Source organism: Felis catus, chromosome F1 (genome assembly GCF_018350175.1).
Source record: "Felis catus isolate Fca126 chromosome F1, F.catus_Fca126_mat1.0, whole genome shotgun sequence".
NCBI classification, from domain to species: Eukaryota; Metazoa; Chordata; class Mammalia; order Carnivora; family Felidae; genus Felis; species Felis catus.
In genome coordinates this window covers 37,543,541-37,566,781 of record NC_058384.1, presented here as the reverse complement: position 1 = coordinate 37,566,781, position 23,241 = coordinate 37,543,541, and the positions used below count along the sequence as shown (strand labels likewise).

The window sequence follows — 23,241 nt, the reverse complement described above, 5'->3', positions numbered from 1 at the left end:
ACATTTATTTTTGGATAAATATGATGAACAAATGATCTGGGTCAATGAAGCATATCTCTGCTGAAATGGAATGCTATGTAATTGAAGAACAACAGGTTGGAGTCAGGCAGACCCGGGTTTGAATCCCAACTCAACTTTTTACTGATTGAATGAGGATAAGGATAACTAATTAACCAGAGTCTCCCAGTCTTCACCTCTACAGTGAGTATGGTGCACGTGGTCAGGGCAAATGTGGGCTCTTATGAGAAATACATATACAGAACATTAAGTCTAATATCCAGCACAATAGTAGGCACCAGAGTATTTTAATTATTAGTATCACTTTTGGTAGAGAAAAATTTTATAATATACCTAGCATGAATAACAAATAATAAATAACTATTCCTGTAGATATTAATGATTTTGTTGTTTATGTAAGTGACATGAGGAGTTTACTTCAAACTATTTCTAATAATATTTCTAAACTTTTGACATGACAAAGAAAGAACTGAATGGAATGTATAGATACAATGACAAAACAACAAAGACATAAAATAATGTGGCAGTTATGCGTTTTTACTCACGTCAATATAGCTGGCATTTATATAATTTGACCCTGCATCTCCATTTATATCAGAGAGTTCCACACGGTTGTAATCATCTGTTCAAAGAAAAGAAATATAAATAAGTGAAGTAATGAATAACCAAGTAGCCTAAACAAATAGAAATTCAATTCTCAATGACTACTTACAAGGAAGGATGTCAACATAACGATTTTTGTTCTGGTTAAAGGTTTTTCGAGCATCCTTGATGGAAAACTTGCTAAATACCCGTGGAATGCTCTGAAAGACATAATGGTCCTTTGGGTCATGGCAGATTCAAGAAAAATAATTTCCCCCTTGCCACTTACCATTTTGAGCAAATGAGACATCCTGGAACGTATTTCTTTTTTGCTGATAAACAAGTTGCATGGAGTAATTGAAATTAACATTATTAGGAATTTTGCAAAAAATACTAAAAATGAATGATGGGCTACTTTGAGAATAAAGTTGTGACACAACTTTATAACTAATAATGATAAAATAAAGAATTTTTTTGAAATATTTGCCAGTTTCATGACTATGACGATCTCTTCTGGTCTATAAATATCTGCTGATAATATCTGCTTTGACTATGTTGCTAGATTACGTAGAATAAATTATAAAGACAAATCATTATATAATACATTTAAAATGGAATTTTCCTGATAATTGAGTAAATTTCTCATCACGTATCAAGAAGAGCACACACCTGAAATTCAGCCAGAAACAGTCTTCCTTCATCAGCAATCTTCCTCTTATAAGTTTCCAACAAAATATCTGCATGGATTGGCTCCACACTCATCAGTTGCTTTTCATCATCTTTAAACATATTAAGGATTCATGACTAGGGTTATGTCCATCTTTCAAGTGTTCAGACAAATTTCATTAAATTTATCTCTTGGATTAATCCTTTGCTTCTTCCCTTCTCACACATACTACCTGGAAAGTCTCAGTCACATACAAAGATTCACCTATGACTTCTAAATGTTGTACTCCAGACCTCTTCTGGGCTTTATTTTAACCTTTCAATCTCCCAGATTTTCCAAAGGGTTATCCCACATGTACATCAAAGTCAAAATGCCCAAAGTAAAAATCATTTTTCCTTTACTCCAGTATTTCAAATCTCAGTAAACAAGATCACCATTCACAAACTAATTTAAGATGGAAACTTCCACAGTTACAGATTTCTCCCTCCCTCTCCATATCCAGTAGGTGACTGGGTACTGTCCATCCCTCTGCCAGTGGTCAGGTGCAGGCAAGCCTCCTCATCCATGTAACTACATCTTCCCAAGTCCTCTCCTTGTCTCTAGTTTTTCCCCATACTGATTTGTCTTTTAAACTGCTGCAAATTAGTCTTCCAAAATAAAATAAAAGCATGCAACTTTACTTGTTAAAAAAAAATCTGACACTCTTATTAGTGTTTCATTGACTAAATGCTAAGGTTTGAACACATAACGTAATATAACAATTACCATACTTATTTATCTATATCATAGTTATTATTTTTTCCTTTCATTATTTCCATGTTTAAGTTATCATGAAATTTTGTAAACAGACAAGTAAGAGAATATGATTAATATCCTTATACTCAAGACTCGGCTTAATTTGCTAATCCCTTTATACTAGGCTATGAACAAGTTGTGTTCATGTGTTAGGCCTCCAGAGTACGAAGCACTTTATATGGTATGCTTGCTTAATAACTTACTAAGGAGTAAGAATACATATTAACCATAAAGAGCTACAATTGTATATGGCTCCTGAAAAGCAAAGTTTCAGAAAATTATGCGAATATAAACTGCCACTCATGTAGAAAATGTGTTTCTCCTATTCACGTCAATGTTCTCTATCAGATGATGCAAGATGATGTCCATTAAGGTTGCACATTTGTCTTAGTGTCTGCAGAAATTTCCGTCCAAATACAGCTATCAAATTGGCCATGTACAGTCACTTCTTTGGGTTGTTGGGAACCTCTGGTATTCATTCGTTCTGAACTCAAGGCCACCTTTGAGGTTTTAGAGGGTTTGGGTAAGTTCTAATACATGCCAATGGACAATTAGTATGAACTTTGAGATAAAATGCTTCTTTGACCCTCCCTAGTCTGCCCTGACACCTTGAAATTGACTCCCCTTCTCTGCTCAGGTACTTGTTACTCTTGTGCTCTTCATTCTTCCCTCAGGCTTTCAAAACGAATCCTCAGAACATTTCATCTCATTCATCTATGCATTCATTGACATTTGTTGAATTCCATATACTCACATAGATACTCGGGATAGAGCAGTGAAATGAGGGGGAAAAAAATCTCCTTACTTTCGCATCCCTAGCTTACATTCTAGTCACGGGAGGATAGTTAACAAATAAAATAGATAATGCATGTCAAGTAGTGATAGATTTTGCAATGGAAAATAAAGTCAATGAGAGGTTCCAAAGAACCAACACTAAAGCTTTTGTTTACTGATTTGGTACCTGCTCTTGCAGAGGGAAAGCTTTCAGAGATAAGTTAAAACAAGACAGAAGAGTTCTTAAATTTCTCCTGTCTTGACTATGAGGAGACAGATCATTTTATTTATTGTAAACAGTTTCAATCTTTACCTCTATCCCCTTTAATGGATCAAAATCACATTTAAAAAATGAAAGAAACAATGTACAGGTTAAAAAGAAGGGGAAAAATGGAATTTCTTTTCCTCTCTTAAGTCAAATTGCATTTTTTTGTCATGTCCTTAAATGGGCCTTATGTGGAAACAGCCACCATCCCACCTTTTAACTTTTGCAGAGACTTGAGCACACTTACTACCTCTATCTCTATGTGACTTTTCATCTACTCTTGTACTTCCTTATTTGTTGGTCTAATGTCTCCCCACAATATTAGGTGACTCAGATGCCTGCCTTTCCCACTCACAAGCTTCTATCTTCTATCTTTCTCTAGAAGCATACACATTCAACCACTATGGCATTTACCAAGTTGTCATATTTGCTGATACTTCTGTCTTCCTCTATTAGATTTTCAACCCTTTAAGAGCAGGGTCTGTGGCCTATCACTACCATATATTCAGCTCTGGCACAATACTTGCCATATACTTGGAAATTCATAGTACTTACTAATTGAATAAATAGATAAGTGAATCTAAGTTTCTTCATTGTATCAACAGAGGAAGTTTAGGTTAGATAAAAAATGTTGAATTCTTATTTAAAACGAATAGATTCAAATATGAGGAGGATATTTATCAGTAAAAAATTGGTGTACTTACCCCTTTCAACAAGTTCCTGCTGTTCATCTATATTACTGTGAAAATAAGAAACGTAAGTGTCTATATTTTTTAAGAAACATAGAATTCAATTGGGATTCGATTTATATTTAATGAATGTGTTGAAGGAAGGAGGGAATGGAAGCAGGAAGGATAAAGAAAGAAGAAAGGACAAGAGAAGGGGAGACAGGAGAAGGAAGGGAAGGGGGGGGGAAGGGGATGAGGAAGGAAGGAGCTTAGCAGGGGAAATAGGAAAGAATGAAGGGGAGAAGAGGAGATGGAGGAGAATGGAAGGAAAGAAAGAAAAAGGAAGGAAGGAAGAAACCAACCAAGGGTTGTCTGCTAAACTCAGGTAAGTGACTAAATTATTTTATTTTAAAATTCTTGTTTTTCATAAAATATGGTTGTTCTTGGCCAAAAGAAATACATATACTTCCCTAGATACTTCTTTCTTTTCTTTTTGCCTCTATCATTTCTACATCCCTTTGACCCACTTTTAACTAAAAGAATAAATGCCTATTCTCTTCCTTTGTTATTATTAAAAAAAAATCTATAACAGTATTACTGTAGAAAATGTTACTCTTTACTACAAACCAACAAGATGTTGTGAAGTTTTTGATCAAAAGTTCATTGATGAACTGGACTTAATGCTACTTCTCATTCTATATGTAACTGGTTCTAAACTTGCCTCATAGATAGATGTTTTCATCATTATTACTACTATTTTTCATTTTGAAATCAACTCTTACCTGGACCTTCTGTTGCGCAGGTCATAGATTTTGTAGAGAACGAAAAGCAGGGCTAAGAATGTCACAATGATCAGAAATACCAGAAATGCAATCAATGCTTTAGAATTATCTAGAAATGAAACATAACACATGAAAGGAGATTATTATGTCAAATACATTGCTGGGTTCTTTGAATAATCACCTTTGACATACTTTCATTTTTATTATGTCCATGTCTTTTGAGGCTTGCAAACAAATAAATTTTTTAGAATGAGACCGAACACAATAAATTCCTGATATTGTGTATTTTGCCCATATTATTCAAAACAAATAAAAACATCTTATATTTGAAGAAAGCAATTAGAATACAGAAGAGAAACTCTCCTTCCACAAAATACTATTCTTTTATGCGATACTATCATTTAGACTTAATTCTCTTTCTTTCAGTCACTCCATTTGGAAGGGATTAGAGAGGGAGTCTAGTTATTATAGATCTCAGAGAGAAACTCATTTGGTGTAACTTTATGTGCATAAGTAGATAGCCTCCCACAAAGATCACAAAGGCTTCTGTCCCACACAGATAAACTTTCTTACCATTGAGGTATAAAATCAATTAACCGAGGGACAAAATTGTTTCGTTCTACCGTTAGGATTACTTATCCTGATGTAAATGTTCACCAGGGTTTAATGGGAAATCATACCCTCTTCTGGAGAAGGACAGAGAAAAGACAGTGTACTGGAAACATCCTTTGCCCTGGGGGAGTATCTCCTACTTTTCATATACAATGAAAGGGCAGAGAGGAATGCAGTGAAACCAGGGCCTCACTTGGGAGCTAGACTGCTTCGGTTCCAACCCTAGCTGTACCACTTCCTAGGTGGGGCCTTGGCTAGAATCTTCATTATGTTTGTGACTCCATTCCCTAATTCCAAAAATGAGGTTAAATGAATTGATTTACAATACACACTTGGCACGGTGTCTTGGACATACAAGGACTAATTACTCACTATTCGGAAAAAAAAAAAGTTTTGAGTCCTACTGTATGCCAAACACTGATTTAGTTACATAAGATATCTCGGAGAACAAAACAAGGATCCGTGTCCTCATGGAAATGACCTACTGACACGACAGACACTTAACAGTGCACATAATAAATAAGCAGATGGTAACGTAGGTTAGAAGATGATAAAGACTGTGAGCAGGTGAAAGAGTTAGCTAAGCAGATATCTGGAGGCTGCCTGTTTGAGGCAAAGGAAGGGTAGGGCAAGAACCCACAGGTAGGAGCATGGCTGGCATGTCCAAGGAATAGCCAGAATGCCAATGTGGCTGGAGTATGACGCAGAGAGGGGAGAGGCAAGGGCCAGATTTGTAGGGCCTGGAAGCCATTCTAATGATACATTAGCTTTTTTGTTACACAGGCAGCACCTGCAGGATTTTGAGCAGAGAAGTGATATACTCTGACTACACATTTTACAGGTTTTTAGGACTACTCGTTGAGAATGCCATAATCCAGGCAAAATATGACAGTGGTTCATACCAGGTTGGTGGCTCTAGAGTGAGTAGAAATAGTTACATGAAGTTATAATTAATGGACATCGGGAAGACTGTGGGTGCAGTGGAGAGCAGGAGCTCACTTTTGGATTTGTGAATTTGAAAAATAATTAGACACCCAAGTGGAGATGCCAAATAGGAAGCCTGAACATGCAAATGTGGAACTCTTGTACCATAAATCTTGCAAGAAAGGGTCTGGGACTGGACATAAATTTGAAAGTTTTCATCATGGAGCTGTTATTTAAAGGTAGAAGATTGAATAATTCACCAGGAAATTAAAATTAGATAGAAAGGAAAGAAATCCCAAGACTAAGTCCTCGGACACTCTAATATTAAAAGTTTGGAGAGGAAAGATAGAACCAGGAAAGGAGACTAACAAGTGAAATAGAAGAAAATCAAGAGCGTGTCCAGGAAGCCAATTTAAAAGGAAGTCTTTCAAGGAGGAGGGGGTAATCAACTATGACGAATGGTGTTGATAAGTCAAATTCAATGAGGACTGAGAATTGACCTTTTGATGTACTATCAGAGAAGGCATTGTTGGATTTGACAAGAGCAGTTCAGTGGAATAGGCAGGCCCAAGAGAAAAATAGGAAAAGAACCAGAGACAGTCAAAATACAAATCTCTTTCATAGAAGCTTTACTGTTGGGAGGTGGGGGGCTGTGGAGATGAAATAAAGGGTTGGCTGAAGAGGAAATAGTGTCAAAAGAAATATTGTGGTTGCTGTTTGTTTTCAGCAATTGCATACCGATTAGACTTATCTAGCACAGAAGGGAAATAACGATGCAGGAGAGAGAAAAGAAAGCTGTTGGATGTGGGAATTGGGTGATTGATGGGATCAAGGGATTCAAGAATAATTTCAAGGGTGATCATAATGATTGATTATGAGTTTACATTGTATATGGAGGGATTGGAGGACACCAAAGGGATGTGGAGTGGTGCACCAGTGTTATATATTGCTACTATGGTTTGCTCTGGCTAATGGAGATAGGAAAGAAAATGATGTTCTTACTATTTTAGATGAGGAAATTGAAATTCAGTCATCCTAAATCATGTTTTTTTTTAACTTTTTAACGTTTATTTATTTTTGAGAGACAGAGAAAGAGCACGAGCATGGGAGGGCAGAGAGAGAGAGGGAGACACAGAATCTGAAGCAGGCTCCAGGCTCTGAGCTGTCAACACAGAGATCGACGGGGGGCTTGAACTCAAACTGTGAGATCATGACCTGAGCCGAAGCCAGACACTCAACCGACTGAGCCACCCGGGTGCCCCTTAAATCATGTTTTTAAAACAATACAGGAATAATACATTTGAAGCAGTTTGGTACGACTGAGAAGACTGGGTATGCTGGGTATTTAATAGTCCTCCTTTCTTTCTTGTGGCAGAGATTGGCTAATGCTGAATCCACCTGTTTTCTTTTCCTTCTGAATCAGCTTTACTTGCTGTTCAGTGTTGCCATGTGACTGAGATAAAGGTAGAAGTGAGAAATGTTAGTTCCAGGCCTGGTGCTTAAACACTCTGGAGAGATGTTACACACTCTCTTCTCCGGGTTGCCGGATGGATGTTGGCAGCCATAGCAAAATTAGAAGCTATATATGAAAAATGGAAACCCTATGTCAGCCTAGAGTTTTGAATGAATATGTAGAACAGAACCCCACCACCTACATGCACACAAACGCCTACCAATTGGTGTAGGGTAAGAAATAAATTTCAATTCTGTTAAGTCACTGGGATTTGGAGGTTTATCTGTTAAAGCATCTGTCGTTACATTAATTCATTGGTACCCCTCCTTCACCCCATACTTACTGAGAAGTGCTACACTGGGATAGTCTTTAAGGATACAGCAGAATATAAGGCATGAGAAGTTACCAGTTCTAAAGAAATTTTCATTCTTTTGGGGGGAAAAAGTGCTAAACAGGTAAGCCAACAAATAAAATAATAATGTATTTTCCCGAGATTTATGAAAGAGTGAGTAGGTGGAAAGAAAGTAAGGGGAACCTATTTTCTACACATTCAGGAGTGGCCTTGAGCATGAGACTTTCTATAACCTGAAAGATGGAAATGACCCAGCTAAACAGTTAGCTGCCAGAGACCGTGTGTCTCATGTTCAAAATGTCTATAACTGGAAATTCTTAATAGTAAGAATAAATTAATTTCAAATAGAGACTGGCAGATGTTGGACCTGAGTTTGAATTCTGGCTCCACCACTTCTTTGACTGGAAACAAAACATAAATTGATTGAATTATCTAAGTTAAAATTTCCTCATCTATAAAATGGAAATGATTTTATTTTATTTAAAAGGATCTTGTGAGGATACATGGGTTGTATTGAATATTTTAGAGAAGTTCTTATTGCAATAGACTCCCAAAATGAGCCAACGTGTTTTTCTCAAATTCGTTTCACTAAAATTATCAATAAACCTGTGATTACTGGTATATATATTGATCGACATGATTGTTTCCAGAATTTGTGGATAAAAACCTCATCAGAGGAACAATCATCTAAACTCATCCACCTCAAGGAAATTACTAAAATGAAAGCATGTTACTAGAAAAATAGGACACCTTGAACTGAGATTTTGCAAGAAACTGCCCCAAATGACTATGAGTAAGCGTTTCATTCCACAGCAATTAATTAGGGTCCATTCTACAGAAACATTAAGTAGCTTCAGACTTGCCTTGATAAACTTATTAATGATAAAACAACCAAGACTTCAGATATATATCATGACCTAAGAACATGTCTCTCTCCCTTCTTTCCAGGAATTCTGCTAATATTAAAGACCTGACAGTGGCATAGATCCATAATGCCAGAAAGAATGGGAGAAGGGAAATTAGAGTTAGAGAGATTTCAGCAAGTTTTGGAAGGTAGAAAACAAAGGAGAGAAAGCCAGCACCAAAATAGCACTCTGCATAAGATCCATACCAGTTACCCAGAATGCCTAAGTCTCAAATTTGGAGGCACATAGACAGTGGAAATGAATCATAGGACCAAAAATGGTACAGTTGAATGTCTATTTACAGAGAAACCAAACTCCCTTTGAAAAGACACTCCAGGGAGGAGACAGAAGTTTATTCTCTGAGAAAATTGAAAGGAAAAGGTTAAGAGACTCAAGGTAAAATCAGGCTCAGAACAGAGCAGGAATGTGGTCCAGGACTGAGATTAGGAGGGCAAAGTCAATGTCTGCCTATGAAATGGTTGAACACCTGTCCCTCTGCCCTACTATGGGAAGAACCATTCCCCTACACTGTAACACTACTATAAGAAGTATTACATTGATTAATTTCCAGAGATAATAAATGGCACTAGAGAAAACAAATCATAAATATTACAAGGAATCTCCTCAGTCAACAATCTCCTCAGCCCTGTAAGGGCTACAGAACTTTTTTTTTTTAATAATTTATTATTTATTTTTAAAATTTACATTCAAGTTAGTTAGCATATAGTGCAACAATGATTTCAGGGGTAGATTCCTTAATGAACCTTACCCATTTAGCCCATCCCCCCTCCCACAACCTCTCCAGTGTTTGTTCTCCATACTTAAGAGTCTCTTCTGTTTTTGTCCCTCTCCCTGTTTTTATATGATTTTTGTTTCCCTTCCCTTATGTTCATCTGTTTTGTCTCTTAAAGTCCTCACATGAATGAAGCCATATGATTTTTGTGTTTCTCTGACTGACCAATTTCACTTAGCATAATACCCTCCAGGTCCATCCACGTCGTTGCAAAATGCAAGATTTCATTCTTTTTGATTAGGGCCATAGAACTTCTAATCAACCTTTTCTATGGTCTCCCTGTAACTTTGATCAAACTGCTGATAAGAACCTAACTGTCAAAGAAATCCTCAACAATAAGGGGGGATTCCAAAATAATAATTTGATTTAGGAGTTCCCAAATGGGACTAACAGGAGCTCCAGAAGGGCTACAGGAAAAAAAAAAAGTGGAATGAAAAAAAATGTCTCAGAGATATGTTTCCAGGTCACAAAAGCCAATAGTATACAAGAAAAGACTCGTGCAAGACAAAGGATAAAGACAAAAGCCTAAAAGTCCCAAAGAGAAAAAAGATATGAGAATACAGAAAAAGAACAAGAAACAGGATGGCATTAGAAAGTAATACTGGATGCAGGAGAACGAAACAGAAATACTTTTTCAATACTAGGTTTTTAAACTCAGAATTCTATGCCAGGTCAACCTATGGATCAAGTGCTAGAGTAGAATTCAAACATTGCATTTTTATGTGTGCCAGAATTAGAATATTTTCTTCTTACACTAGAGAATATATACCAGTAATTTTTTTTTTAACAAACGAGATTCAGATGTAGCAATTCTGAAACAGGAAACTAATGAAGGAAAATTTTACCACAGTAGCTAAGCTGTACACCTAGGTAGTCCAAATCAGTACAGGAAGAAAGGGCCCCAGGAGCTCTTTCGGGAACATTGTCAACGTGTGGCTAATGAAGTCTTATGCCAGGGAAGCTCAGCAAAACTTTTCTAGGAGGTGCATTCTTGGCAAGTCACAACCCAAGACTTCTCCTGGTGAAGACATTACTATTAAAACCTCATTCTGTCATTTATCTATTACAAAAATGCCATTGTGAGTGAAGAGTCAATAAAACTTTTTCTGCTTGGTGAGGAAGGGACCGTGGGATAACACTCTAGCTCCACGGACATGGAAATCTGATAAAAGCGGAATGTTAGCTGCCTTTCTAGGCAATGTTGCCAATGACGAAAATGATCCCTGGTTGCTCAACTGTACCTGGACAGGAAGATTTATGTGTGAACCACACTGTCCTGGTGCAAGCCCCAGTTTTCGGTCTCCCTGAGTGGAGTAACCCAGGGCACATCTCATTTTTGGGCACAATCCCTGTGGCATGTCTGGAAGCTACTCCCAAGGAACTATTCTAAGAGATACCGATTCCTTTCTTAACAGGGGGCTTCTAAGCAAGGGCAGCTAGCACACCCACACATGTGACCCAATTCTCTCACATCTCACTTGCCTCTGGGAGGGTCAAAGAACAGTTCCAGGGTTGCCATGGGCACTGTGACCACTATCGCTACCCCCCCTTGCTGGCGCACTGTGTTTTCTGTTCTGTGTCTCCTTGAGTGAAACGGTATCACATCTGGCCTAGTAAAATGTGAGTGAGTGTGAAACGTCCAGTTGAGTCTATGACTCCCAAGAGTAGGTGCTGCAGCTAGAAGTTATCTGCATAGGCAGAAAAAAAACAATTCAATGGAGTTGTTTTTATTGTAAGGAATTATAAAAGAAAAGTATTTATATGTAAATAAAATCAAAGCTATCTGGTTGAATTTGGTGGGCATTTAGTATTAGAAGCTTTTATTTAATAAATCAGAGCAGGAAGAATGGAAACTTTACATGGGACCTGGGACAACAGTTTGGAACATGAACTTTTATATCTTTCCCTTTTCAGAGACTTTGGGAAATAAGGCATTAGTGCTTGCACACATGCATGTGTGTGTAAGAGAGTAAGACTGAGACATTGCAATGATGGCATCAGAAACTCTAGAGTTGGGGCGCCTGGGTGGCTCCGTCAGTTAAGCGCTTGACTTCAGCTCCGGTCATGATTTCACGGTTCACGGGTTCAAGCCCTGCATTGGGCTCTGTACTGATAGCTCAAGCCTGGAGCCTGCTTCAGATTCTGCATCTCTCTATCTCTCTGCCCCTCCCCGCTCTCTCTCTCTCTCTCTCTCTCTCTCTCAAAAATAAATAAACATTAAAAAAAGTAAAAGAAACTGTCTACAGTTGGTAACACAACACAGAAATTTACATCATTTAATTTAATTTACAAACATACAGATGGTGAACAAGCTGAGAAACTTAAAACAGTGTACTGCCTTCTCCCTCTGTAGGATGAAATTCATGGGCAATGTTACTAACTCTAGAAAGAGGAGCAGCTAATACTCTTTACCCCTATAGAGATAACCATAAGAAGAACTGAAAACAGAAATGGTGAAAAGTGGCTGTCTTGGTGAGCAGGACAATGAGTGGGGAGTTGTGACACACAGCTGTTATTGTCATTGTTATAACAACATTTAAGTTTAAGTGATTTTTTTCTATCTGCAACTTTATTTTGATCAAAATATTTAAAATAGCAATGATAAAAAATTAAATAGCCATGTTGTTATTAAGCGATTTTTATCTTAGCTGTAATTAGGTAAATCAGGACAGATTTGTATCTAATGCCTGCCTCTACCAAGCTCAACTTTGAGGGTCAGAATAAGACAAAATAGGTAAGTCTCCAAAACGGTACACAAAACAAACATGTTTTGTTAACAGTCATGAAAAATGTCATAAACATACTCATAATTTAAGTCTATACAGATATATCCTCTTACAAATTGTTTTATGAAATCTACCTCCTTTAATAATGGAATCTTTTAATTGAATTTAAAATACTGTATTTTACAGGGGACCGATTAATGGTCGCCAGCGAGAAGAGAGGTGGGGCGGGGGGGGGGGGGCAAAATGGGTGAAGAGGAGTGGGAGATACAAGCTGCCAGTTATGGGATGAGTAAGTCACAGGAATAAAAGGCACAGCAGAAAGAATATAGCCAACAATATTGTAATAGTGTTATATGGTCACAGATGGTAGGAACACTTGTGGTGAGCATAGGATAAATGAAGAGAAGTCAAATCACTCCATTGTACAGCTGAAACTAATGTAGTATTTGTGTCAGCTACATTCAAATAAAAAATTAAAAATAAAACAATATTGTTTTATTCACCTACACATGTTTTTTTTCAGACAACATAAAATATTACCTTGATAGGAAATATATAAACATTTAATAATTAAATATAAGCACGAATGTAAAATAAAAAGGTTTGCAATGTTAATATATATTTTAATATAATATAATAAAGAGCCACAAAATGACTTACAAGATGTTGAATGAAAAACGGATTCTGGAGTTCCATTATGGTGTCCGTTGTTGTAATAGACCTGAATTCCAGTAATAAAACAAAATAGTTTTCTAATGTGAATTTATCTATCATAATGCAACACATACATTATTTCTCATACAATGGTGTCTATTTTAATTTAAAATATACAAGTTAACGTTAATTTAAAAATAGAAACCTCAAGATTATGTCAATGTCTTATTATCAAATAGTTTTTCAAAGAAAATATTTAACAGTGAAAAAGACATAAAGAAATCTTAGCTTATTTGGCAACAACAACAACAACAACAATAATAATAGTATAATCGGCAAGAGTAAGTGAAACTGAAGGAATAAACTCCAACACATCAAATTCTTCAAAGCTTAAAGTTAAAATTCCCTATTGATAGGTTAATATCTATACATTTTATTTAAAAGGGAAACTACCATGTACTGTTTATAAAAGTTACACACAAAATGAACATACAATTGGTAAAAGCAAATAGAAACAATATGACAATCACAGTGTTTACAATAAATTGATATTTAGTTCACAAGGGTTAAAGTTATAAGGATTGATACCCCCAAGTGATACAGGGTAAAATCTACAGTATTAACCTAACTAGCAAAACTCCCCGTGTCTCATAATATTGAATACAAATAAAGCCATAACAATTTAGTTATACAAGGGAAACTGAAAAGAATAAGAGAGCAGTAAGAGGCTTTGGCAAAAAAAAAAAAAAAAAAAAAAAAAAAAAAAAAAAAAAATAGGTAAAAACAAATCTGAATAATATCATTAAAAGATAAACATGATACATTTGGACAATATATATTTACAATATATATCTATTGGAAGATATGTAATTTCCTCAGTACTCACAGAATATTTGTAAATATTCATTATACATTTAACTGTAAAAAATACTCTATTAATTCCAAAAAATAGAAATTGTAGGACTTCTGGGTGGTTCAGTTGGTTAAGCGTCTGACTTTGGCTCAGGTCATGATCTCGTGGTTTGTGAGTTTGAGCCCGCATCAGGCTCTCTTTTGAGAGCTTAGCATCCTCTGTCCTCCTCTCTCTGTCCCTCCCCTGCTTGCACACATTCTCTTTCTCACTCTCAAAAATAAATAAACGTTTAAAAATAGTAGAAATTATAAAAGCTAATTATCTTTTAAAAACTAGAAACACTATCTCTTTAAAAAACAGATAAATTAGGGGCGCCTGGGTGGCGCAGTCGGTTAAGCGTCCGACTTCGGCCAGGTCACGATCTCGCGGTCCGTGAGTTTGAGCCCCGCGTCGGGCTCTGGGCTGACGGCTCAGAGCCTGGAGCCTGTTTCCGATTCTGTGTCTCCCTCTCTCTCTGCCCCTCCCCCGTTCATGCTCTGTCTCTCTCTGTCCCAAAAATAAATAAACGTTGAAAAAAACAATTAAAAAAAAACAAATAAATTAGAAATTCTTTCCAACTGCAATATAAATTCTTGGGAAATATAATCAGAACATTCTACTCTAAAAATCCACTTGTTAAATTTTATGTCAGTCATTGAAAAATTAATAATAATAGGGGCTCCTGGGTGGCTCAGTCGGTTAAGCATCCGACTTTGGCTCAGGTCATGATCTCACAGTTTGTGGGTTCAAGCCCCGCGTCAAGCTCTGTGCTGACAGCTCAGAGTCTGGAGCCTGCTTCAGATTCTCTGTCTCCCTCTCTCTCTGCCTCTCCCCCACTCTCACTTTGTCTCACTCCGTCTCTCAAAAATAAATAAATGTAAAAAAAAATTTAATAAATAAAAAAAGAAAAATTAATAATAACACAGGCATAGGATACAGTCAAAATTTTACCAAAGGACAATTCATAGTTTAATTTTTTCTTTTTTTGTTGTTTTTTTTAAATAATAAAAAAATAAAGAAATGGACCAAAAATGCTTTCAATCCCAAATTAGCAGAAGAACATAAAAATAAATCTACAAAAAGAAAAGTAATAAATGGAGCAATGATAAAAATTACTTTATGAATCTGTTAACCAGAGATCACAATGATGAATAAAGCTAAAATGATTGATCCCTCGTGATGGCATAACTGTTGTAGTGGAGACAGAAAGAAACATGAAAATGAATTATGGTACATGCAATGAAGAAAACAAGAGACAATCTTTTGAAGGCTGGGGAAAAGAATGAATAACTAAGTAATAATCTACTACTTTGAATTTGAATGTTGTATTTTTTTAATTTTTTTTAACGTTTATTTATTTTTGAGACAGAGAGAGACAGAGCATGAACGGGGAACGGGCAGAGAGAGAGGGAGACACAGAATCAGAAGCAGGCTCCAGGCTCTGAGCCGTCAGCCCAGAGCCCGACGCGGGGCTCGAACTCACGGACCGCGAGATCGTGACCTGAGCTGAAGTCGGACGCTTAACCGACTGAGCCACCCAGGCGCCCCTGAATGTTGTATTTTAATATGATGTTTACCTATATTTTTCCAGAATAACTTATATTGATGAATGGGAGAAGAAAATTCTAGAAAGAGAGAAGAACATAAGGTAAAGTACCTATGGAGAGCAAATTCTAGGTGCATTTGAGAAACTGAAAATAAATGGAACTTAATGGGTGCTGGAACAGTAATGGGAGATGAAGTATAATGTACACGATATGTAATAACAAAATATTTCTTTTATATGGATTATGGGAAAAATATAAATCCACAAAGTGTAAAATGTCTGAAAAAAACAATAATATTGAAAAAAAATGGCTCTGAGAGGATTCTTCTGTGTCAAGAGGATTAAAAAAAATTTTCAGAGAACAAATCATTCCTATACTATTTAAGGTTATAAAAAGGCAAAGAAACAAGAAAATGTGCTATTTATCAGGTTAGCACAACTTTTATAGCAAAGTATACTAAGAATGATTCATGCCCACACCTATACAAACGCCTGTGCCCGTCATCTCTACCCACTTATTGAAGGGTTTCATTTATGAATGTCTATTCATAAAGACTTAAAAAAAGCCTTTGAATTCAATAATGCTTTCAAAGAATAATACACAGTGACAGAGCAAGACTTTTTTTCTTGGAACATGACATGGTTTATCCTCACAAAACCTATCACTATAATTCACCATATGAACAAATCATATCATGTCATCACAACCATGGCATCATCTAATATAGTACAATAAAAACACAGGAAAAAGTCCAACCTATGTCTGATTAAACAAGAAAGGTTATATATTTATAAATACATATGTTTTTGTATATAAACATATGTATATATAAACATTTCTTTAAGTTATAAAGGGTATAAGGTCAATTGTCAACATTATTTTGAATAGTCAACTATTGACTGTTGAAATTTCCATTAAATCAGAAATAAAACTGATAGATCTGACTGAATAAAAATAAAAGGAAAAATTGTGTATGATTTAAAGTGTTATAAATAAAGTTAAAAAGCAAACTACAAGCTGGAAACAAAACTTGCAACTTATATGACAAAGAGTTTAATATCATTAATATCCAAAAACTTCCCCAAATAAAACTGGACAAGGGAGCAGCAACAACAAAAACTGTAGTTACCTTCGACAGAAAATAAAGAAAGCCATTCAAACAAAAAGAGATGTCAATACCATATCTCACCTACTCAACATCAAAGAAAAAGAAGGCCATGCCCAATGTTGGTGAGATTCTCAAAAGCAATTATTTAATAGACTGTATGGGAAGGGTAATTTGGTAACTTACAGGGAAAAAAATTATCACAAAAATTCTTAAAATACAAGTAAATTCCTTTTGACCCAATACCTTTATTTCCAGGAATTTATTTAAATAGAAATCATTAAAGACACATTCAAAAATTGTGCTATTTACCAGTAAGTGTGCTAATTGATTGTTGTTTATAACAGATGAAAACAAGTATAGTTAGTAGAATGTTAAAAAGCCATATAATAGAATCTTAGGCGACCGTTAAAAATTGCATTGTAGTGAAATATTTAACATGGAAAAAGTTCATGTTGTAGTGATATATGAAAAATGTAGGTTACTAAACTATGTGTTCAGAATGTTGATAATATATATGATGAATATATATAAATGCACATTACAATATTATGAAAGTTGTGAGATAATGGAAAATATATATTGGTTTCTGCCCTTGGTTCCTGGCACAGAACTCCTGAAACCCTTATAATTTCCCTGGTAATAGGAGTGTTTTTCATTCTAATCAGGTGACTGGGTGGGCTCCTGGATGGCTCCTGGATGAGGACTAGTCATTAGAAAGCCAAAGCTATGATTAGAAGCTTGGAATTTTCACCCCAGCCCCCATTCTCTTGAGAAGGTAGAAGGGCTGAAAATGAAATTAATGATTGGTCGCACCTACATGATGAAGCCTCCTTAAAATACCCCAAAGAAGGTGGCTTGGGGGCTATCAGGTTGGTGAACACATCCATATCATGAAGGTGATGTATCCCAACTTGATGGGGGGGGACAGAAGCTCCTGTACTTGGGACCTTCTCAGACATCACCCTATGTATCTCTTCATCTGACTGTTCCTCTGTATCCTTTATCACATATTTCAATAAACTGGTAAACGTAAATAAGTGTTTCCCAGAGTTCTGTGAGCCACACTAACAAGCAACTAAGCCTGAGGAGAGGGCCATAGGAACCCCTGATTTATAGCCAAGTCAGACAGAAGTTGAGAGTAACCTAGGGACCAACTACTGGCAGTTAGAGCTGAAGTGGGGTGGAACAGTCTTGTGGGACTGAGTCCCTAACCTGTTGGAATCTGCCACGATCTCCAGGTAGATAGTGTCAGATTTGAATTAAATTGCAGGATACCCAGCTGGTGCCACAAAGACTTGCTTGATGTGGAGGAAAACCTCCACACAAATTTGGTGACCAGAAGCATCAGAAGGGTGGCACTGCACATGAATTGTACAGGAGACTCACAGAAAAGAACACACAAGAAAAGACGGAACTACGGTTTTTCCCTACAACCAGGGCCAAGACTGAGTTTTTCCATTTCAGAAACACATTCATAAAATATGATCAGTAGACAGTAAGCTTGTAGATGAGTTTTTTTTTAATTCTCCATGTTCACTGGTATTTCCTAATATTTATTTCTACTATTTTCTAACCTCAGTGCACCTGTAAAATATTTTGCAATTTAAAAAGTCATGTTAGTAAAGATTAAAAGTCAAGGTAAATAAAACATTTTGCAAAGTAATAATCTATTGTGCATAAATTTAAATTAATTTACTGTGTATAAAATGTTGTGCTTCTTGACACAGGCACAATAATTTTGCTATGAGTAAATTACATTAAAGGTGAAAAACACTCCAACAAAATATTTGCTTGAAACCATTGTTCTTAGAGCTGGGGATAAGAAGTTCGGAGTCAACCATTTAAGACTTTAAAGTATGATTTCATTAGACAAAGAGTTTCTAAAGCTCATGTGAGCATCAATTGGTCTTAGTATTATTGAAGTATGGTGTAATAATCAGTATAATGTACATTAGTACTACAGTTGAGGATAGAAATTATCTTACCTTAAATTCGTATTTTGTTGAATATTGAAGATATAGTACAGAGAAGTGGCAAATTATTTGTGACTCATTTTTAACAAAGGCATCTCCAGTTTTGATCTCCAGATGGTAGGATCCATTACTGGGGCCTTTAAAGTCCAAAGGAGGATCACACTTCACAAGAATACTATTATCTGATATCCGAGAAGCAAGTAAGTTCCTGACTTTGGTTGGCTCTATCAAAACGAAGGAATATTTGTTACTTTAATCACTTTGTACATGCATATTTAAATCAGTTGGCAATATTTTTGTACATTATAAATTATTATTTAAAAAATTTTTAATGTTTATTCATTTTTGAGAGACAGAAACAGAGCATGAGTAGGGGTGGGCAGAGAGAGAGGGAAACACAGAATCTGAAGCAGGGTCCAGGCTCTGAGCTGTCAGCACAGAGAATAACGTGGGTCTCAAACTCATAAACCGGGAGATCATGACCTGAGCTGAAGTCGGTCACCCAACGAACTGAGCCACCCAGGCACCCCCAATATAAATTATTTTCAGCATTAATTTGGAGATTATGGATGAAGAAGCTATAATAGTACATGCATCAAGAAGCTGTACCAAAACATCTAAAAATAAACCCCCCAGTCTTTCAATGAATATTAGCATATGTGTTATACTTGAAGTCATGGGACTTCGTGCCATCCCCTAAGGAGAGTATACACAATTAGAAAATAGAAGGAAAGAGGGGGTAGAGAAGAGGGGAAGAAAGGTGCAGGGGGAGAAGAGTGGATGATAGAGGGATTCTGAAGGCCTACATACAGTAGAGCTCTTCGGTTCTTTTTTTTTTTTTTTAAGATTTTACTTTTAAATAATCTCTACATCCAACATGACGCTTGAACTTGTAACCCTGAGATCAAGAGTTGTATGCTCTACTGTCTGAGCCAGCCAGGAGCCCCCAGCTCCTCCGTTCTTGAGGTGCTTACATTATCCTAGTAACTACCTACCTGGCTGCATTCTTTAGGAGGAGCAACAAATTATCTTTGTTTGCTATGACTTCACAGAAATTTAGGAAAATAGCAAAACCATAAAGCTCAAGGATCTGGACTTTTAAAACCGGAATCTAAATTACATTAAATTTCATGAAGAGCATTCTACATCCATCCCTGAATAAGACAATTTTTCTTCATGAACTTGGTGCCAGCTAAGGTCTCTGGAGCTACAGATACTGCCTTACACAGGGGTGTTTCTTCTTTCCTGACTTAATGGAGTTAACATTCACCACGGAGATAGATCTAGCTTTAGGCCTGGAAACTATGGAGACATCATACAGGTAGCACAGGAAAATGACTTTGAAAGGAAACTTCAAATGGAAAAATGTGCCATAAAATAAAACAAGTAGTTCGCTGTAACAAAGAGAAGACAATGCCAATAAGTTACTGTATTTTATAAGGTAAGCAGGTAAGTAGAGGTTAGCAAGTGAATGCTTTGTGGGTGAGATGTTATTAGGTGTCTCATTGGCAGTTACTAGTTCTAGATAATAAAGAAAACAATAGACAATGCATTTTTATCTATGTTGGTTAGGTACTTAAATTGCCTGAAATCTTAAAATTGTTCCAGTTAATATGGCCTCAAGCTTCATTCTTACAAATCTGTGATGGTCTATGAAGAATACAGAGAACCCAGGATAACAGTTTAGAACATTATTGTATTTTAAATTATTATAAACCCTAGATGTTAATAAATGTGCCAGGTCAATGTGTTTCCCCAATGAAGCATAAAGAAAGACGGATTGTATACTAAAAAGTTCATACTGGGGTGCCTGGGTGGCTCAGTTGGTTGAACGTCTGACTTCAGCTCAGGTCATAATCTCGCAGCTTGTGAGTTTGAGCCCCGCATGGGGCTCTGTGCTGACAGCTCAGAGCCTGGAGCTTGCTTCGGACTCTGTGTCTCCCTCTCTCTCTGCCCCTAACCCACTAACCCACTCACATTCTGTCTCTGTCTCTCTCAAAAATAAATAAACATTAAAAAAAAAGAATGGAAAAAGAAAAAAAAAGTTCATACCTTGTTTCTTGCCATTCACAGAAAGAAGTATTAAGGCTTATAACTTACTATCTGCAAGTGTTTCAAATTCACATGTCACAGCAGGTCCATCACGTTGTACTTTTCCCATGGTGGAAGCCTTTAATGACACACTGTACTTTGTATAAGGTTTCAAATTTTGCAAATTATGTTCGGTCTCCTCTTTACCCAGAAGTATGAATTTTTCTTCTCAAGAAAAAAAAAAGGAAACATTTAAGTCATTAAAACTCAAGATTGCCACATATTTAACCTGCTGTCTACATTAAATCATTTTGAGCTGACTCTGAGGGATTAGGCATTTTTTTGCTTCTTTGTGGGCCTGAATAAGGAGTTCAAACTGTGCAACTCATATAATATTTGGAGGACAATAATGAGGATTATCTTCCTGAGGGTTTCTTTCTCCAGGCTTTAGAGAATAAAGATTGAATTTAGAGTGTAAAGATTGTACCAAATAACAAGGCATCGTATTTCTGTTGTTGCTCACTAGTTCAATCCACATTGCTAGCGCTTCCCACTTCTTGATTCATCTTTCCTGACATGGAATTAAATCTTACACAAATTACCTGAAGCATGCGGCAAACAAAGAACATAATTATCAAAATAATCTTCAGGGCTTTCCCAGGTGATCCTTCCTTCTGTTGAGCTTGTAGGCTTGCATGTAATATTTGGAGGTGCTTTTGGACCTGTTAAAAAATAAGAATGAAATATGAAATATGAAAAATAATACGTGGAAAAACATCCTTTGTATAATTATGATTATTAACAGTCACATTTTAATTATGAGTTAATTATGAAATTAAAAGAAAGACATCTAGTCTCATTAAATTTGCTTTAGAGGTCGCTTAACATAGGAAATGTCACTCTACAGTGGCACTATGGAGCCCAAGTATTCCACTGACCTAAAATATCTGTGAATATCCTCTTCCTCTCAGATATAGTATTATTGTTCATCTACCTTGGAATTCCTAGGTTTCACTGTGCTGAAAATCTGTCATTGGTAGTACTGATAAACTTAACTGTCATTATTTGGAAACTTCCAACTTGAGATGAAGAACGTAATAAATGCTTAAATCAATTTATGAGGTGTAATTTACATTAAAACACACCAATTTGAGGTAAAATTATCACTTCTGACAAGCATATGCGTCTACATAACCACCACCACAATCAAGCTCTAGAACATCTCTATCTTCCCCCCAAATTTCTTCTGTGTCACTTCCCAGGCAACTCAGCCTCTTTGCCCAACTCCAAGCCCCCTCTGAACTTTTCTCTGTTACTATAGATTCAATTTGTTTCTTCACCCACTTCACATAGAGAAAATCAAATAGTACTTTTGTATGTCTATCATACTGCACTCAATATAATGTTCTAGAGATTCAATTATGTTGTTGCATGTGTCAGTAGTTAGTTCTGTTACTTCATGAGTAGTATTCCATTGTAAGGATCCACCACATTTTATCTATTCGTTTAAGTGTTGATGGGACATTGGGACTGTTTCCAGACTTTCGGCTACTAGGAGTAAATCTGCTATGAATCTTTGTGTAGGAGTCTTTCTGTAGAGAGGTTGTTGTTTTTTTTTTTTTTTCTCTTTGATAAATACTTAGAGTAAAATTTCTGAGTTATTACTTTACATTCACAAATAGTATTGTTGGTTATTTTGACCTTAGCCATTTTAGCGGGTGTGTAATGTCATCATCCTCTCATAGTTGTTTGTTTCATTTTTTTTAATGTTTATTTATTTTTGAGAGAGAGAGACAGAGTGTGAGCAGGGGAGGGGCAGAGAGAGACAGAGACACAGAATCAGAAGCAAGCTCCAGGCTCCGAGCTGTCAGCACAAGAGCGCCACGTGTGGGGGGCTCGAACTCACAAACCAGAGATCATGACCTGAGCCAAAGTCAGACACTTAACCTACAGAACCACCCAGGTGCCACTCATAGTTGTTTAAATTTTCATTTCCTGGTTGGCTAATGACACTGAGCATCTTTACATATGCTTATTGACCATTTGCATATCTTCTTTTTTGAAGCAAATGTTCAAAATATTTGCCTATTTTTAATTTGGTTACTTGATGTCTTAGTTTGTATTTGGGAGAGTTCCCGATACATTCTGGAGAAACTTCTTTTGTTGAAAATTAATTGTGGATATTTTCCTGTAATGTATGGCTTGATTTTTTTTTTATTTCCTTAATGGCTTTATTTGAAGAGAACAGTCAATTTTGATGAAGTCTAATTTATAAAATTTACAAAATTCTTGTTTTATGTGTCTTAAGAAAACTTTTCCTACACCAAAGTAGCAAAGACTTTCTAATGTCTTTGTCTAGACATTTTATAGTTCTAATCTCAGTATTTAGGCCTGTAAATCACTGAGTTAATTTTTATTTTTATTGAGAGGTAAGGACTGAATGTTCATCTTTTCTTCTATAGGGATACCTGGATCATTTATTGAACAAAAAATAGCCTTTCCCCCACTGAATTGCCTTTCTACTTTTACAAAAATATATGTATTTTCACCCCTGGGATTTCTATTTTGTTAAATTGATTTATAAGAATTGCAAAGATTTTAGTACTTAATATTCAAAAAGTATTAAATTTTTCTAGGTATGCTGGGGACATAGTTTTAATGTAGTTTTATTTTTCTTCTTGTGATTTTGTTTTGGAGGGTTATTGGAAAGCAGTTTTAGG

The 23,241-nt window shown here is 36.1% G+C and overlaps 1 protein-coding gene across 5 annotated transcripts in view; it reads right to left on the bottom strand.

The window, feature by feature from the left end:
* PTPRC (protein tyrosine phosphatase receptor type C) overlaps positions 1–23,241 on the bottom strand; it is a 130,708-nt gene that overhangs the window by 22,664 nt on the left and 84,803 nt on the right. For 4 of the 5 annotated variants that reach the window (XM_019821942.2, XM_019821945.2, XM_006942841.4 and 1 more), the window contains 9 exons: positions 21,124–21,243; positions 20,591–20,749; positions 18,503–18,714; positions 12,977–13,037; positions 4,552–4,660; positions 3,806–3,840; positions 1,270–1,379; positions 731–821; positions 564–640 (listed from right to left, as the gene is read on the bottom strand). In XM_019821942.2, coding sequence (XP_019677501.2) covers positions 564–640; positions 731–821; positions 1,270–1,379; positions 3,806–3,840; positions 4,552–4,660; positions 12,977–13,037; positions 18,503–18,714; positions 20,591–20,749; positions 21,124–21,243 — 974 coding nt within the window. The remainder of the gene's footprint in view (positions 1–563; positions 641–730; positions 822–1,269; positions 1,380–3,805; positions 3,841–4,551; positions 4,661–12,976; positions 13,038–18,502; positions 18,715–20,590; positions 20,750–21,123; positions 21,244–23,241) is intronic. The other variant, XM_019821944.2, reaches the window with a different exon arrangement.